General features: G+C 45.3%; 1 protein-coding gene across 1 annotated transcript in view; it reads left to right on the top strand.

Moving 5' to 3' along the window:
* Positions 1 to 16,851, top strand: part of CCNY (cyclin Y) — a 598,774-nt gene that overhangs the window by 281,881 nt on the left and 300,042 nt on the right. The window contains exon 2 of the mRNA XM_030199560.1: positions 1,181 to 1,255. Coding sequence (XP_030055420.1) covers positions 1,181 to 1,255 — 75 coding nt within the window. The remainder of the gene's footprint in view (positions 1 to 1,180; positions 1,256 to 16,851) is intronic.

Raw genomic sequence — 16,851 nt, 5'->3', positions numbered from 1 at the left:
GTCCACTGTAACAGTTCAAAATTCCACATTAAAAAAAACCTTGCATGACAGTGCCGAAGTCCAGAAGATCCAAAAAAGCGGTTGGGTCTTGATCAACACAAACTCTTACTACATGGCCATGTGGCGGGGAACTCTTATGGCCACTCATTGAGATGGCGGTAAGGGTTCCCGCAGTAACTCAGCTGTAACCATGCAGCGCACGGAAATGCCTGATTACTGCTAGTTTAGCGCCACGCTAGAAAAATGCTTCCTGCGTGCCGGCAATGGCACACGCTCAAGCCAGAACTACCGCCGTTGGCCGCATTGGGCCTGCGGTAGTTCTGATTTAGCGTGCGGTAATCTCGCATTGGGTTTACTGATGCTTTGTAAAAGGGCCCCTTGGTAATTACCTGGAAAAGCTTTCAAAATATTGAATCTATACTAAATGCTTCAGGATGCTTGTGGGGGAGTTCTGATCCTCTGGCTGTGCGTTTCTGTTATCCACTGGAATTCAAAATACATCCATCGTTCCATGCATCAGCCCAGAGTGTCCAGTGATTGTTATTGCAAGTGCTGGAATGAACCTTTATGTGGTAATTTAAGGCATTTCCATTTGTAAAACTTATAAAATAGCCCTCCTGCAATGTGTGTAAACGTACATGCATAATACAGCCTATAAGCACTGAGTGGATGCATACGAAAGGGAGGATTGCACTTTATAAAATGCCAGCACAGAGTAAGCATGGATGGCAGTATTTTATAAATTATAGTATTCTATAATTAATATGCAAATTTAAGTGACGTTTGAAATGAGGGGATTAAGAAGGCAAGCAGGTTCCTATTTTGAAGTCTATTCAATAAAGAAACTAGGCACCTCCTTCTCTTTATAGAAAGCTAGTGCAATGGCAGAAAATGCTCCTACATTTAACACAGGCCTCCAAGAAGGATCGTACTCTTAAGGTGGTTTTCCTCATGGCCATCTGTTCAGCTAGAAGGCTTTTGGAGGGCCAGGCACTAGTTGTCTTTCTCTTTGTGTGCCAGATATCAGGTGTAAATGTGTGTGGGATAATTTTGAAAAAGAAAGTATGTGCATGCTTGCTTTGGGAAGAATGGGGTAACATATGCGGTAGTTGATGTGTAAGTTAGTTAACCTGTGATAAAATTACCCTCTTAACCTGTTTTCATTATTCTTTCTTTCAAGATATGAACATGGAATTCAACCCCTCGGACCATCCTCGGGCAAGCACAATATTTCTCAGCAAATCTCAAACAGATGGTAAGTCTTTTTATTGGCACTTTTTGACCAAGTGTTCCCTCCTGTCACCTCCCTTTTTACCCTTCTTAGAACCTACCTCTGTTAAGTCTGTGGTGTAATAGAACTTCATTTATACCTACCCTTCCCCCTCCCCAAGCCTATCTGGTTCATTCATTAGACGTGGAGGGGCATTTTCGAAAGGGACGTCCTCGTTTCGATTTGGATGTCCTCGCAAAACGTCCCCATCCAGGGGTAGGTAAACCCGTATTTTCGAAACAAGATAGACGTCCATCTTTCGTTTCGATAATAACGGTCAGGGTCGCCCAAATCCTGAAATTTGGTCGTCCTTAGAGATGGTTGTCCCTAGACTTGGTCGTTTCTGATTTTTGGCGACAATCGAAATCAAGGACGTCCATCTCAGAAACGACCAAATGCAAGCCATTTGGTCATGGGAGGAGCCAGCATTTGTAGTACACTGGTCCCCCTGACATGCCAGGACACCAACCGGGCACCCTAGGGGACACTGCAGTGGACTTCATAAATTGCTCCCAGGTACATAGCTCCCTTATCTTGTAAGCTGAGCCCCCCCCCCAAAAAAAAACCCACTACCCCCAACTGTACACCACTACAATAGCCCTTACAGGTGAAGGGTGGCACCTAGATGTGGGTACAGTGGGTTTGTGGTGGGTTTTGGAGGACTCGCTGTTTCCTCCACAAACGTAACAGGTAGTGGGGGGGGATGGGATTGGGTCTGCCTGCCTGAAGTGCACTGCACCCACTAAAACTGCTCCAGGGACCTGCATACTGCTGTGATGGACCTGAGTATGACATCTGAGGCTGGCATAGAGGCTGGCAATTAATATTTTGAAAGATGTTTTTTTGAGGTTGGGAGGGGGTTAATGACCACTGGGGGAGTAAGGGGAGGTCATCCCCGATTCTCTCCGATGGTCATCTGGTCATTTCGGGCACCTTTTTGTGCCTTGGTCGTAAGAAAAACACGACCAGGTAAAGTTGTCCAATTGTTCATCAGGGACGTCCTTGTTTCTTTCGATTATGGGTCGAGGACATCCTAGTGTTAGGCACGCCCAAGTCCCGCCTTCGCTACGCCTCTGATATGCCCCCTTGAACTTTGCCCGTCCCTGCGACAGAAAGCAGTTGGGGACATCCAAAATCGGCTTTCGATTATACCGATTTGGACGACCCTGTGAGAAGGACGCCCATCTTCCGATTTATGTCAAAAGTTGGCCATCCTTCTCTTTCGAAAATGAGCCCAATAGTCCCCTGAGTGGCGTGGACCACGGTTCCTTCCTTAATATGGCACTGCTACACCCTTGCAACAGCTAAGATGTAGGAGTGGTCTATCTTGACTAGGATTCCTTTCCACTGACCAGTATTGCACATTATCCCTAACCCTGAGTCCCAGCTTGGAATTGAACCCAAGCTCCTGCCTCACAGTAGTAAAATAGTTGCAGCCTATGTTTGCCCACCATATACTGGAACTATTCTATCACTTTGTCAGCCATGTTTTGGGAGGAGTTGCCTGTCTTCTCTGTATGGTACAAGCTTTACTCACAGGACGATGAAGCTTGCAGATTTTTTTGTTTGATTGTGTATTTATTTTTATCTTCAGAAGATTTGAAGAAAATGTTTTCTTTTCCTGTTACCTTTTTGTAATTGATGATCTTACATTTCTGTCATTTGACCCTTTCAGGATGGTGTTTGGTCAGGAACACCCAAACCAATTGTGTAACAAGTTGCTTACATTTACGCACCAGCTGTGTGCTTTAAATGTGCAGAATACTGACATTTAAACGCCTGTTTTTCTACAAATAAACATTCAAATGGAAGGATAGACATGAGTCACTTGTTTACTCTTTCCAAAAATACAAGTAGTAATGGGCACGCATTGAAGCTACTAAGTAGTAAAATTTTAAAAACTGGAGAAAATATTTTTTTCACTCAGCGTGTAATTAAACTCTTTAATTTGTTGCTAGAAAATGTGGTAACAGCATTTAGCTTAGCAGGGTTTTAAAAAGGTTTGGATAATTTCCTAAAAGAAAAGTCCATAAACCAATTTTAAGATGGACTTGGGAAAATCCACTGCTTATTTCTAAGATAAGCAGCATAAAATTTGTTTTACTGTTCTGGGATCTTACCAGGTACTTGTGACCTGGATTGGCCACTGTTGGAAACAGGATACTGGGCTTGATGGACCTTCGGTCTGTCCCAGTATGGCAACTCTCATGTTCTTAGCGCATGTTTGTAAAGGGGACATTCACATAGGTGGAGTATGGGTGGGCCATAGGTGAGGCAGACATTTAGATGGGCAGTTTATAAAATATTCTGAGTTACCCACATGCCTGCTACATTTAGCACCCCCCCCCCTTTATTCCAGGTCTATGGCAGGTGTAAATGGGAGTGCCTCAATGTACATTTCTATTGGGCTCCCAAATTTACATTAATCAATAAGGTCATTTGGGTGCTATAATGTCCATATGGAATAGGTTCTTAGCCCATGTTACTGGGGCACCTAAATGGAGGCACCCTATTGTAGAATTGACCCCTTGGAGTTCAAGGGGTTAGGATGTATGCTTTTAAAATTACATTGATATGTAAATGAGATGCAATATTTCCCTCAACAATAATATTACCTCATCATATGTTAAGTGGTGCTTAGATGGCAACTCTGGCTGTATCAACTAAGGCCAGTGCTGGGCTGACTGGTACGGGCTGAATCCTTCATATAGCAATTCTGTTTAGGATGGGCTGTAGAGAGCTTCAAGGAAACACCAGTAATTTTGAACATGAGGACAATGCCAGGCAGACTGTCCAGCAAATGACAAGATGGATTCGGATAAGCTTTGATGGCAACTCCAATAGTTGGAACAGAAGGACAGAGCTGAGCGGACTTTACGGTCTATATCCTAGAAACAACAAAGAAAGGCCATGATCAAGTATATAATATCATGTTCATTGTTGATTTAATCTAGAATTAAGAATGAATGTGACTATTGGGCAGACTGGACGGTCCATTCAGGTATTTATCTGATGTCACTCACTTTCTATATTTATAATACCCCATGATATGGGTATTTCTAGAAGTTGTGTTAATATTATTTGTTACATTTGTATCCCACATTTTCCCACCTTTTGCAGGCTCAATGTGGCTTACATATAACTGTTAACGGCGTTAGCCAATTACGGTCTGAACAAATACATGGTATGAATGAATACAAAGTGATATTGTGGTAGAATGAGGTACATGTATGGTAGGTACAGATGGGGGGAATGAGAGGAAAAGGAGGACAAAGAGTCAGGTAATGTTCGTTACGGTCTTTGGTTGCATTGTGTCGCAAGTGAACAAGTATTTTTATGTTGAGTCGGTGGGGTATGCTCTTCTGAACAGGTCTGTCTTTAGTGCTTTCCGAAAATTTAGGTGGTCAAGCGTAGTTTTTACTGCTTTTGGCAATGCGTTCCATAGTTGTGCGCTTAGGTAGGAAAAGCTGGTTGCATAGGTGGATTTGTATTTGAGTCCTTTGCTGCTTGGGTAGTGGAGGTTTAAGTATGATCGTGCAGATTTTGTGGTGTTCCTGGTTGGCAGGTTGATGAGGTCTGTCATGTATCCCGGTGCCTCGCCGTAAATAATTTTATGAACAGTCGTGCAGATTTTGAAAGTGATATGTTCTTTGATTGCTGTCAAAACATGTTTTTCCAATTATAAGCCTGGCTGCTGTGTTTTGGGCCGTCTGAAGTTTCTTTTTGATTTGATCCTTGCATCCCGCATAGATTCCATTATAGTAATCTGCATGGCTTAGTACCATGGACTGTTACGAAATATTTCCCTCGGGAAGAATGGTTTTATGCGTTTGAGTTTCCACATTGAGAGATCAAACAAAATAAAACATGGAAAAGAAAATAAGATGATACCTTTTTTATTGGACATAACTTAATACATTTCTTGATTACCTTTCGAAGGTTGCCCTTCTTCCTCAGATCGGAAATAAGCAAATGTGCTAGCTGACAGTGTATATAAGTGAAAACATTCAAGCATTACTATGACAGTGTGACAGGGTGGGAGGAGGGGGGTGGGTAGGAAGTATGCATGGGGACATCAAAGCATATCATTGATATTCTAACAGGGTGGGTGTGGATAGGTGAGGGGAGGGTGATTAACAGAGACATACAGCTTAATGGTTTATAATGGGGTATAACAAGGATCTGGGGTTCCTAGCCCATTATAAACCATTAAGCTGTATGTCTCTGTTAATCACCCTCCCCTCACCTATCCACACCCACCCTGTTAGAATATCAATGATATGCTTTGATGTCCCCATGCATACTTCCTACCCACCCCCCTCCTCCCACCCTGTCACACTGTCATAGTAATGCTTGAATGTTTTCACTTATATACACTGTCAGCTAGCACATTTGCTTATTTCCGATCTGAGGAAGAAGGGCAACCTTCGAAAGGTAATCAAGAAATGTATTAAGTTATGTCCAATAAAAAAGGTATCATCTTATTTTCTTTTCCATGTTTTATTTTGTTTGATTTCTATTGATAACCTTAAGAGTGGACTAACATGGCTACCACACTCCTCTACTTAACACATTGAGAGAAACATTGGGTCTCTAGTGAGAGGTTATGGTCGATTGTTACTCCGAGAATTTTCAGGCTGTCTGAGACAGGGAGGGTGTATCCTGGGGTGTTAATGTTTGTGGGTTTGTATGTATTGTATTGGGATGAGATGATGAGACAGTGTGTTTTTTCTGTATTGAGTTTTAGTTGGAATGCATTGTTAAGACTGTTCCAGAGGACCTTGGGGGAGGGAGGTCCCTGCCAGTGGGCTGGAGCATTGAGATGTACCCGGGTGGGAGGAAGCCCAGCCCAAGGGAGTGGTATTGAAATAAGTTGCAGAGATAACGTGTTTCCCTGTAGAGAGTGACATCAGGGATGGAGTTTAAGAAATAATAAAAGACTTGGAGTGAGGTACATTTGGTCATTGGTTGCCTGTACCTTTGCCTGGACCCTTGGAAGTATTGGGGGATCCTGGAGTGAGAGAAATAATTACAGGCTGATTATAAGAAAAGCTGCTGCCCCTCTAAGTGGCAACTGAGAAGGAGATAGTGCTTCAGGTGAATAGGGAAATCCAGCCTGGAAGTGGGAACCAGAACAAGGGAAGCCTGTTCAAAGCCGGAGTGTAGCCCTACGAGGTGCACTGCTGGAAGGACAGCCTAAAGGGTCTGTCCCTGAAAGAGTCTGGTTTGGTATCAGGATTAACAGAAGCAGCAGTGGGTTTATTCCTGACATAGCAGGATAGGTGAGGACAAGAGTTGGTGTAAATATGTACAGTTGTGAACTATACTAAGAGTGAAGAAGAGGGGCCAGGATTATCACGAATGGTCTTAAAAAGAGTGTTAACTGCTGGTTGCAGAAGTTCCAGTAAAATTGGTTTGCATTCTATGAAATTCCTTGCGTGCAGCTGTCAACTCCCTGGATCTCTATTCCAGACCATTGACCCACTCCCAAGCTCAACTGCAGGTGAACTTGGACTTCAGTATGATGTATGTGTGATCCCCTGTGACACTGTGACCGGAGAGAGAGAGAGAGAATAAATGGTGTTTTCCCTGTGATCCAGTTCTGGGGTTTTGCGGACCTGAGCTAGTCAAGGGGCAAGACCCGGATTACATATCATATATGACTGAGTCCCATCAAAAGCTTGTATTGTTGTCACAGTGAGATGCATATTTAAGAGGTGAAATGCAACTCATTTAAAATAGCCATTAAATGCAGTGCTATAGATACTATAGAAATATTTAATCCCAGTCACGCTGCAGTGTTCACTGAAGGCTTGTGCTGTATTATTAGGGAAGCTTTAGTTCCAGTTTCAGTGCATTTCTTGATAGCTTTTGCAAATATATTTCTCCTTTTTATACCTAATATGATTCTTTTCAATTGCATAAAAAAAATCATAGCTATAATCTATTTTTCTTACCATTTGTCCAAAAATGTTTGTTTTGCTCATCTCCTGCCATGTCTAGTCCTCCCAGGCCCATATACAGCTCTCAGCCCTTCCAGTGCCGCTGCTGCAACACCCATCTCCTGCTCCTCCAGACATGCTTGGAGAGATGCTTCAAACTGAATTCCCTCCCCTCCCCCCCCCCCCCCCCCCACCAAAGAAGCAAGACAGAAAGGAACAAGTCCAGTTGTATCTTACGATGTTGTTTGTTGAAACAACAAAGAGGTTATTGATAGATGACCAACAAAATTTGGAGACCATCTAGGTCTCTTCTGAAGTCTTACCTGGTCTTGAAAGGCCATATAGAAGTTTTGTTCTAGTTAGCTGCTGTTACACCACCATAAATTTAGTCCAACCACCAACCTGCTTGTCTGTAAGGGTGCTATGACTTACAAAGGTACATAAGTCTATGTGATTTGAAAATGAGCACCTATATCTAATGAAACCCCACACTGTTGAGTGTAGGTTAAACTAGGGTGTATTTTACTTTTTACATGCTTATTTTATTTATTTAGGAGTCCTTTTACTAAGTGCGCTGAAAAGTGGCCTGCGCTAGTGTAGGCGTGTGTTTTGGATGCGCACAGTTGCATTTTTCAGCGCACCTGTAAAAATGCCTTCTTTTTTTAAGGCCAAAAATGGACGTGCAGCAAAATGAAAATTGGCGCACTTCCATTTTGGGATTGAGACCGTACCGCCACCCATTCACTTAGCGGGAAAGTCTGACGTGTTAACAGGGCGGTAATGGTCAATGCACGTTCAAATGCTGATTACCGCTCTTGCGCCGGAAAATGAAAATATTTTCTGCCGCGCGTAGTGGACACGCATAAAAAATGAAATTACCGTCTGGGCCATATGGTAGCCAGGCAGTAATTCCAAATTGACATGCGTTAGGTGTGCGTAGGTGCCTACATGGCTTACTAAAAAGGCCCTTATTTACTTATTTCCAACATACAATACTGCCTTTATCTGACAAAGCAGCTAAGGCAGTTTACAGTCTAAGTAGAACAAAAAGTGGAAAGGAACTACAGATCTTGATAGGAAAGGGCTCACTCATAAGAATAGAATAGTACAAAAGAAATCATCATACAAGATAGGACCCGGTGGGCTAGCCCCCCCCCCCCCCCCCGAAAACTTCTCCCTGGTGTCACGTCGCTGCAAGCGATCTGGAGTAGTGAGCCCTTGGGCTGCTGCCAGAGACCGGCAACAGCAGGAAGACCACCCAACAGGGAAGCGCGGACAAACACCAACAGGCTGGACTGGAACCAAAAGCTGGAGTGGTCTTGGCTTGGCTGGACTGGAACCACAAGCTAGAGCGGACTTGGCTTGGCTGGACAGGAACCACAAGCTGGAGCGACCTTGGCTTGGCTAGGCTGGAACCACAAGCTGGAGCGGACTTGGCTTGGCTGGACTGGAACCACAAGCTGGAGTGGACTTGGCTTGGCTAGGCTGGAACCACAAGCTGGAGTGGACTTGGCTTGACTGGACTAGAACCAGATTGAAGTACTCAGGCAAGGCAGACACGAACGGGGAAGGGCTAAAGCTAAGGACAACCAGGGTGGAACAAGCAGGCAGGGAACTATAGCAGAAGACAGACAGATCAGGGACACAATAAGGAACTGGAGCTAGGCAGAGCAGATGCAGCAGCAAGGAACTAAAGTTAAAGACACACAGGGCTGAAACAGCAGGAGGGAAACTCTCTATAAATGTGTTATCTCCATGATACTTTGTACCATACTTTGTATTATCTCTATGATACTATGTACCATACTCTGTAAGCCGCACTGAACCTGCTATTGAGTGGGAAAGAGCAGGGTATAAATGCCACAAATAAATAAATAGAACTGACAATGAGCAAAACAGCAACAAACAGTAAGGAACTGAAGCTAGGCAGAGCAGATACAGCAGCAAGGAACTAAAGTTAAAGACACACAAGGCAAAAACAAACCGAAGAAACTAAAGCTAAGGACACACAAAGCAGATACTAGCAGAGCTAGAGCAGCAACAAACACTCTCAGACAAAAGCACATCTGAAGACCTCTGTTGCAAAGGCAAAACCTGAAACTTCCCAGGTGCTTAATAAGGCAATTACAGGTGATGTCATCAGTGAGGCTTGACAGCAGAACCACCGGGGCAAGTCTGGAAAGCTGGAACATCAGGACCGGAATGGAACCTGGAAGACATCAGGGAAACAGGGAAAAACAGTCCACAGCAACCACAGGGCCCGGTCACCCGGAGGCAAGGTGAGTGTAGGCATGGAATAAAGTCACAGTCGTGACACCTGGGCTGTCGAGGGCAGTGTGCTCCAGAGCGCAGGAACTGTGAAGAACAAAACGCAGTGGCGAGTAGTCTCATAATGGGCGACACGTGGGCTGGGCAGGACTAATCTGTGGTCATGGAGGGAACGCTGGGGTGTGTAAGGTGTCGTTAAACAATGCAGATAGACAAGCGCACCCATGTGATGGGCCTTAAATGTGAGAAGGAAAGTTTTGAATTGAACCCCAAACTCAACTGGCAAATCCTGAATACTCTCTTAGCTTTCCCTCCATGGTGGTGATTTATTTATTTTAAAAATTTCACCTTATCTTTTGGTTGAAATCCATAGGGGCAATTTTCACTGGCAGCCAGCATGCATATATGTCCATCAACCACCAATCTGTCTGCTTTGCCACTGTTTGTGTAAGGCTCGGTTACAGCTAGGGAAGAACAAGGATGGGAACCATAAATTCTTCATATAACAGTAATATTTGGCATCTGTAAAGGAAAATGCATAAGCTGTCTGTATAGCTGCTGAATATCACTGTTATGTGCATGATTGCCAGTGGTTACCACATATACTCATGTATTAAGAAATGTAGACTTTAAAATGGCTTCATTAAAACAGGGTCATTTTATCCATGGGTCAGTTTTCATGGAAAGGTATCTTTCCTTCTACTCCCCGTCCCCCTTCCCTGCAGTCCAGCTTCCCTCTTTCTCTTAGCCTCCCCCTGCCCAGCCACAGTTCAGTATTCTCCCTCTCAACCCTCCCCCCCCCCCCTTAGTTTACCTTAAAATGCCTTTCTCTCTGTTTTTAGAGGTTGCTGGCAGTAGTAGCAATACATATACACTGTTTGCAGCCTGATCTGGAACTTTTTCTGTGGTTCAGCCCACCTGTATGGAAACATGAAGTTGCATTAGAGAGGGTGGGATGCGTTAGATGAAAGTTTCTGAACAGATAACCTATGTGTATCGCTGCTGCTCCCAGTGACCTAAAAAGAGAGAGAAAGAGATATTTTAAGGTAGATTAGGGGGGGTGCTATGTGGGTGGTCTTGAGAGAGAGGGTGAGAGGAGAGGGAGAGAGGTGTGCTGGACCTGGTGAGAGCTGGGGGACTGGAGGGGACCCTCAACTTATGAACGGGTCACAACAGTTTTGGCCATTTTTAGACCCAAAATCGTGCTTGACTTAAATATGAGATAGACTTGTACATATATATATGGTACATATATTTAGCACTGTAATGTGTAAAACAGCATGGCATATACATATTTTTTTTAATACCCTGGGTGGCATGAAAAACCATATTGACTACCAGCTTTATAAATTGATCCCTGTCATATATAGTGCTTGGTGTAAACAATATAATCATGTAAGAAAAAAAAATAAATTTAAAGGGCTAACCCATGGATTCTATATATCTTGCCTAGCGTTCCGTGCCAAAATCCAAGCGTATTCTATAACAATGCACGTAACTTATTTGGCTTAACAGGCCAATCAGCATTATTAACAGCACTTAAGCAATAATGAGCACTAATTGGCAATAATTAGAATTTACGTGCACAATCACTAAGCGTATTCTCTAATGTACTGCACCTAAATTTTAATGTGTGCAGGCAAAAAGGGGCATGGTTACGGCGGGATAATGGGTGCTCCAAAATTTACACGCATTGTTATAGAATATGGCCCAGTGCGCCTATATACTCTGTCACTTATGAACTTTAATGCAATACCACTTTGTATTTCTCATTCCGGAAATGACGATCGCCATTACGGAATAATGTAAGCCACATTGAGCCTGCAAATAGGTGGGAAAATGTGGGATACAAATGCAACAAATAATAATAATAAATCTACACACCGGGATTTATGCCATGTTTTCATTTGATGTAAATGGATGCGCGTAGTTTTAGATGCTAGGATATTGACTAAGCTTATTCTATATACTACTCCTAAATCTAGGTGCCGCTTATAGAATACGCTTAGGCGGAAATGTTTTCCGTGTGGATTTTTTAAGCACTGTATGTAGAATCTGGCCCTAAGCAACTAATTTTTGCACTTAGTGTGCTTTAATGGCAAATAGAAATGGTGCCTTACCTGCAGAGTATGTGCTGGAACTCTTGGCAGCCATTTTGAAGCACTGCCAACAACGAACAGTATGTGGCAGCAAGTGGTCTGTGGCAGCCCTGGGCAGGAAAGAGAGGGCTCTTTCCTACCCTGAACAAGCCACTAGACCACCAGTTACGATAAGGTTCGGGAGGGGAGGAGATGTTAACCTGAGGCCTGCCTGCCCACCAACCAGCCCGCAAACCCGGACAAATAGGCAGGCTGGCAAAACCCACCCAGACACCCTGCAGTGTCCTGAAAAAGAGGACATGTGTGGGTAAACCTTATATCTGCCAATCAAGGGAAGGAGGAGCCCCAAAGGGAGGGGTTTGAGACAGTGGCGTACCAAGGGGGGGGGCGGTGGGGGCGGTCCGCCCCTCGTGTCAGCGGGTGGGGGGTGCTCCGCGAGAGCCGACAGCTTTTTTTTTTAATCCATGCAGCGATCGCCGATGCAGGCAGCGCCTCGCGTCTGCCCTGCATGAACTGAAAAGAGGAAATCGCTTTGCTGACGTCGGGCCTTCCCTCGCTTGTTGTCCCGCCCTCTTTTGAGGTAACTTCCTATTTCCTCGAGGGCAGGACAACAAGCGAGGGAAGGCCCGACGTCAGCAAAGTGATTTCCTCTTTTCAGTTCATGCAGGGCAGACGCGAGCCGCTGCCTGCATCGCTGCACGGATTTAAAAAAAAGCAGGGTAGTGGCTTTAGGGTGAAGAGGGCTCAGGCCTCTCGATGGAGGGGGGGGGGCTCAGATGGGAGAGGGGGGCTCAGAGGGGAGAAGGGGATTGGTGAGGGTGCTCAGAGGGAAGAAGGGGATTGGGGAGGGTGGTCATAGGGGAGAAGGGGATTGGGGAGGGTGCTCAGAGGGGAGAAGGGGATTGGAGAGGGTGGGGGTGCTCATAGGGGAGAAGGGGATTGGGGAGGGTGGTCATAGGGGAGAAGGGGATTGGGGAGGGTGGGGGGTGCTCATAGGGGAGAAGGGGATTGGGGAGGGTGCTTAGAGGGGAGAAGGGGATTGGGGAGCTCAGAGGGGAGAAGGGGATTGGGGAGGGTGAGCGTGCTCAGAGGGAAGAAGGGGATTGGGGAGGGTGGAGGTGGTCATAGGGGAGAAGGGGATTGGGGAGGGGAGTGCTCAGATGGGAGAAGGGGTCTGGGGGTCTGACAAGAGGGCAGGAGGGAAAATGGGTCCATGCCTGGGGCAGGTGGAAGAATGGGTCTGGGGCTGAAAAGGGGGGGATGCAAGGCATGTGGTGGATGAAGGGGGCTGGAACTGGGGGCTGAAAAGGAGGGTATTTGGGATAAGGGGGCTAGTACTGGAACTGGGGGCTGAAACGGGGCAGGGGCTGAAACTGGGCGCTTTAAAGGGGACAGGGAGAACTGACTGGGGCTGAAGCTCGGGACTGATGGGAGAAAAGGGCTGGGGACTGGTGGGATAGTGGGGCTGAAAAGGGGGGGCATGTGGGAGATGTGGGCTGGGGCTGGAACTAGGGGCAGGTGGAATAAGGGGGCTGAAAAGAGGGGGCAGAGAGAGAGGGGACAGACCCTGGATGGAAGTGGGGAGCGTGAGGGAGGACAGACCTTGGATGGATGGGAGAGGGAGGGCAGACGGATTGAAGGGGCAGAGAGAAAGGGCAGATGGTGGGTGGAAGGGGGAGAGAGAAAGAGGGCAGACTGGGGTAATTGGTGAATGGAAGGGGCAGAGATAGAGGGCAGATGTGGATGGAAGGGAGAGAGAGAGGGCAGACACTGGATGGAAGGGACATTAGAGAGGGCCGACACTGGATGGCAGAGAGTGAGCGAAGACATGCTGGATGGAAGGAAGACAGTGAAAAGAAGATGAGGAAAGCAGAAACCAGAGACAACAAACTGTAAATATATATTTTAATTATTTTGCTTTAGGATATAGTATTGTAGCTGTGTTAATAAATGTTTATAAGTAGAACATGTAAATAAGGTCATCTTTTATTGGACTAATTTTAATACATTTTGACTTAACTTTCAGAGAACAAAACCCCCTTCCTCAGGTCAGGATAGGATAATGTAACAGCACTATACTGTATTGACCTGAGGAAGGAGATTTTGGCCTCTGAAAGCTAACAGTCCAATAAAATGATATTATTTGTTTTATTTCTATTTGTTAATTTGTAAAGTGGTGACTGGTATTTGTTAGTTTTTTCAAATTTACATCTGCTGTCTTTATATTTTGCACAGTACTAGGGGACGTTTTCTGTTTCTGTGGTGTTGCATTGTATGCAGAGTCTGGCATCTTGGGGGTTCAGTTTAATTTTTGTCTAAATAGAAAGTTTAAATATTACTACTTATTCTATAGTGGATTAGGGTGTATCTGTGTTTGTGAAAAAGACATGGCTTTCAGTTGACATTGACTGTGCAGGATCGACGATCTGTACTATTCTGTCTGGTTACGTTTTACAATAGGCGAATTGATGTTCTAGTGCTCACTGTAGCGTTTAAGATGCTTTCCTTTTCCTTGTGTGACTCGTAGAAATTACTGCTTATGGTATGGTAGAATCGCTGTATAGGTCCTGATGTTTTGTATTCTCGGTATGCCTAGTACTGGATTTGGGGGGGGGGGGGGGTGACCGGCCCCGGGTGTCAACTACCCTAGGTACGCCACTGGTTTGAGAACTCCGGAGTAGAAAGGAGGGAGCTAAAGGGACAGAGGAAGGAGAACCCTGGGAGAGAGAAGGAACTAGAGGAAAGAGCTCCCTCATAGCAACTTGCCAGCAGGAGTAAACAGGCTACCCAACCAGGACAAAGAGGACCCTAAAGTGAAGGCTGGATCAAAAGTCTGTGTAGACACTGATAGCCAGCAAGAGTAAATGGGCTAAGTACATAGGAACATAAGCATTGCCATACTGGGACAGACCAAAGGTCCATCAAGCCCAGTATCCTGTTTCCAACAGTGGCCAATCCAGGTCACAAATACTTGGCAAGATCCCAAAAAAGTACAAAACATTTTATGCTGCTTATCCCAGAAATAAGCAGTGGATTATCCCCAAGTCCATTTTAATAATGGTCTATGGACTTTTCCTACCCAATCCAGGGCAAAAAGGACCTTAAAGTAAAGGCTGGACTAAGGAGTTGTGGGTGGTGGTAGCCAGCAGGAATAAGCGGGTTTCCTAATTCAGGGCTTGGAGGACCCCAAACAGGATGCTGGACCAGGAAGCTGGGGAAGGCCTAGGCCCTTGGAAGGAGGTGAGGCCTGGCTGCTCAGCCCACATGCCTAAGCTCTGAAAGTCAGGGCTGTATTTGCTTTGTGTTTGAACTGTGCTGAAAGGAAGAAGAACAGGGGACTGCACAGAATGTTATGTTTGAGGACTTTGTGTTTATTGTTTGGAAACTGCAGTGGGAATATATCTGCCAAATCTGAAGCTGTGTTTATTGTTTGGAAACTGCAGAGAGAATATATCTGCCAAATCTGAAGCTGTGCTTATTGTTTGGAAACTGCAATGAGAATATCTGCCAAAAGTGAAGGCTGTGTTTTGTTTGAGAACTGTAATAAAGCTCCTTGGCATATTTCTAAGAACTGTTCCATATTACTTGTGTCTGGGAGGGGGAGCTAAGCTATGCCAGATTCTCCCTTGCCCATGACAACATGCATGAGATCTATTTGCATACAGTGTAGGCAATACATGCAGACAGATGTTATGCATCTTCATTGTGGAAATCCTGAAACCCAACTGAATTGTGGCCCTCGAGGACCAAGATTGGACACCCCTTGCTGTATGTTAGTTAAAGGGCTCCTAAATTCTCAAGAATACAATAAAGTCCAAGTTATATGTGTAATGCCTGAAGCATGTGATGAAGCTACGATTAAAGCTAGTAATGAGGTCAGCTGTTCTCTGCCGCAACCTCCCTCCTGTCAGCTGATTGCCGCTGCGGTTTTGGCGCCTGGGGACTAAGGAGAGCGGCCCAGCAGGCCATGGCGTGTGATGGAACCGTTGGAGCAGCGGAGCATCTGTTACCACCCTCTCGGCTTGCTATCCTGTTCGCCTGCCTTACCAAGACTCAGCGAGTCAAGACCTGATTTTCGACTTTTTTTCCTTCCTTCCTCCTCTTTTTTGCTTTCCTTTCCCTGCCTTCTTATTAATTTATTTTCAGATTGTATTTATATTCCCTTCTTCCCTTCCTCTCTCCGTTTCAGTTCTCCTTGTTATAAATTTATTTTATAAGTTCATTGTAAGCCGCTTTGGGGCTGCAAAACTGCGGCAAAAGGCGGGGTATAAATGACCTAAAATAAATAATAAATAAGTAAATAATGTGAGGTAATAATGCATAAAAATGGCATGACTTTGTATTGATCACTGGACATCCATTCTTAATGCTGAAATTTCCCCCATTTTGATACAAAAGATTTGGACCTTTGCAAGAGACGCTAATTTTCAAAGAATTAGATGTGCCCTTTATCATTTGTATACATAAATATGATTTTGTGAACATTTCTTTTCCGAGGCTTCTTAAATGAAGGCAATTGAAGAAAAACAGAACTTATCATATCCCCAAATTTGCATTAAAAAATGAAGATTCAGCTGCCATTTAAAATGTGACTGAAGGAATATGTGGGTTCCACAGCATGTGCCCATCTAGCTGTGGAAGAAAGAGGCTTTCCTGTGAGTGTGTTAGGCAGGGGCGTAGCTCGGTGGGGCCACGGGGGCCTGGGCCCACCAGATTTAGTCCGAGCCCCTGCTTTTGCTGGTGGGGGTCCCCAACCCCCGCCAGCCGAAGCCTTCTTCAGTACAGGTCTCCTCGCCTCCCCCCCACCGCCTCGCCGCTCCCCCCTGCCGCACCCCACCAAATACCTTTGCTGGTAGGGGTCCCCAACCCCTGCCAGTTGAAGACTTCTTCAGCGCCGGTCTCCGGCACGCCACGTTCACTGATCTGTGTTTTCTTCCTCCTGACGTCCTGCAGCGAGGCTGCGGGGAGAGGCGAGGAGACCAGCGAGGGACCCCCGCCAGCAAAGGTAATTGCTGTTGTGGGGTGTGGCGAGGTGTCAGGGGGAGGTGAGGCGGTAGTGCCAATTGGGTGTGCGCTAACCGGGCGTTAGCCCTCCCGCGCCTTTGTAAAAGGCCCCCATAGTGAGGAACAAGTCACATACATAATAAAAAGAGCATCACAAAGAAGTAAACAATGATGTTACAAAAAACAAACAAAATCCTGTAAAATCACAACATCAGAATTCACAGCAGCAACATAATCAAAACTTCAGCTGTTGTCTTCATTGCTCCAC

This window comes from Microcaecilia unicolor, chromosome 1, assembly GCF_901765095.1.
Source record: "Microcaecilia unicolor chromosome 1, aMicUni1.1, whole genome shotgun sequence".
NCBI lineage: Eukaryota > Metazoa > Chordata > Amphibia > Gymnophiona > Siphonopidae > Microcaecilia > Microcaecilia unicolor.
This window is presented reverse-complemented; position numbering and strand designations above follow the sequence as displayed.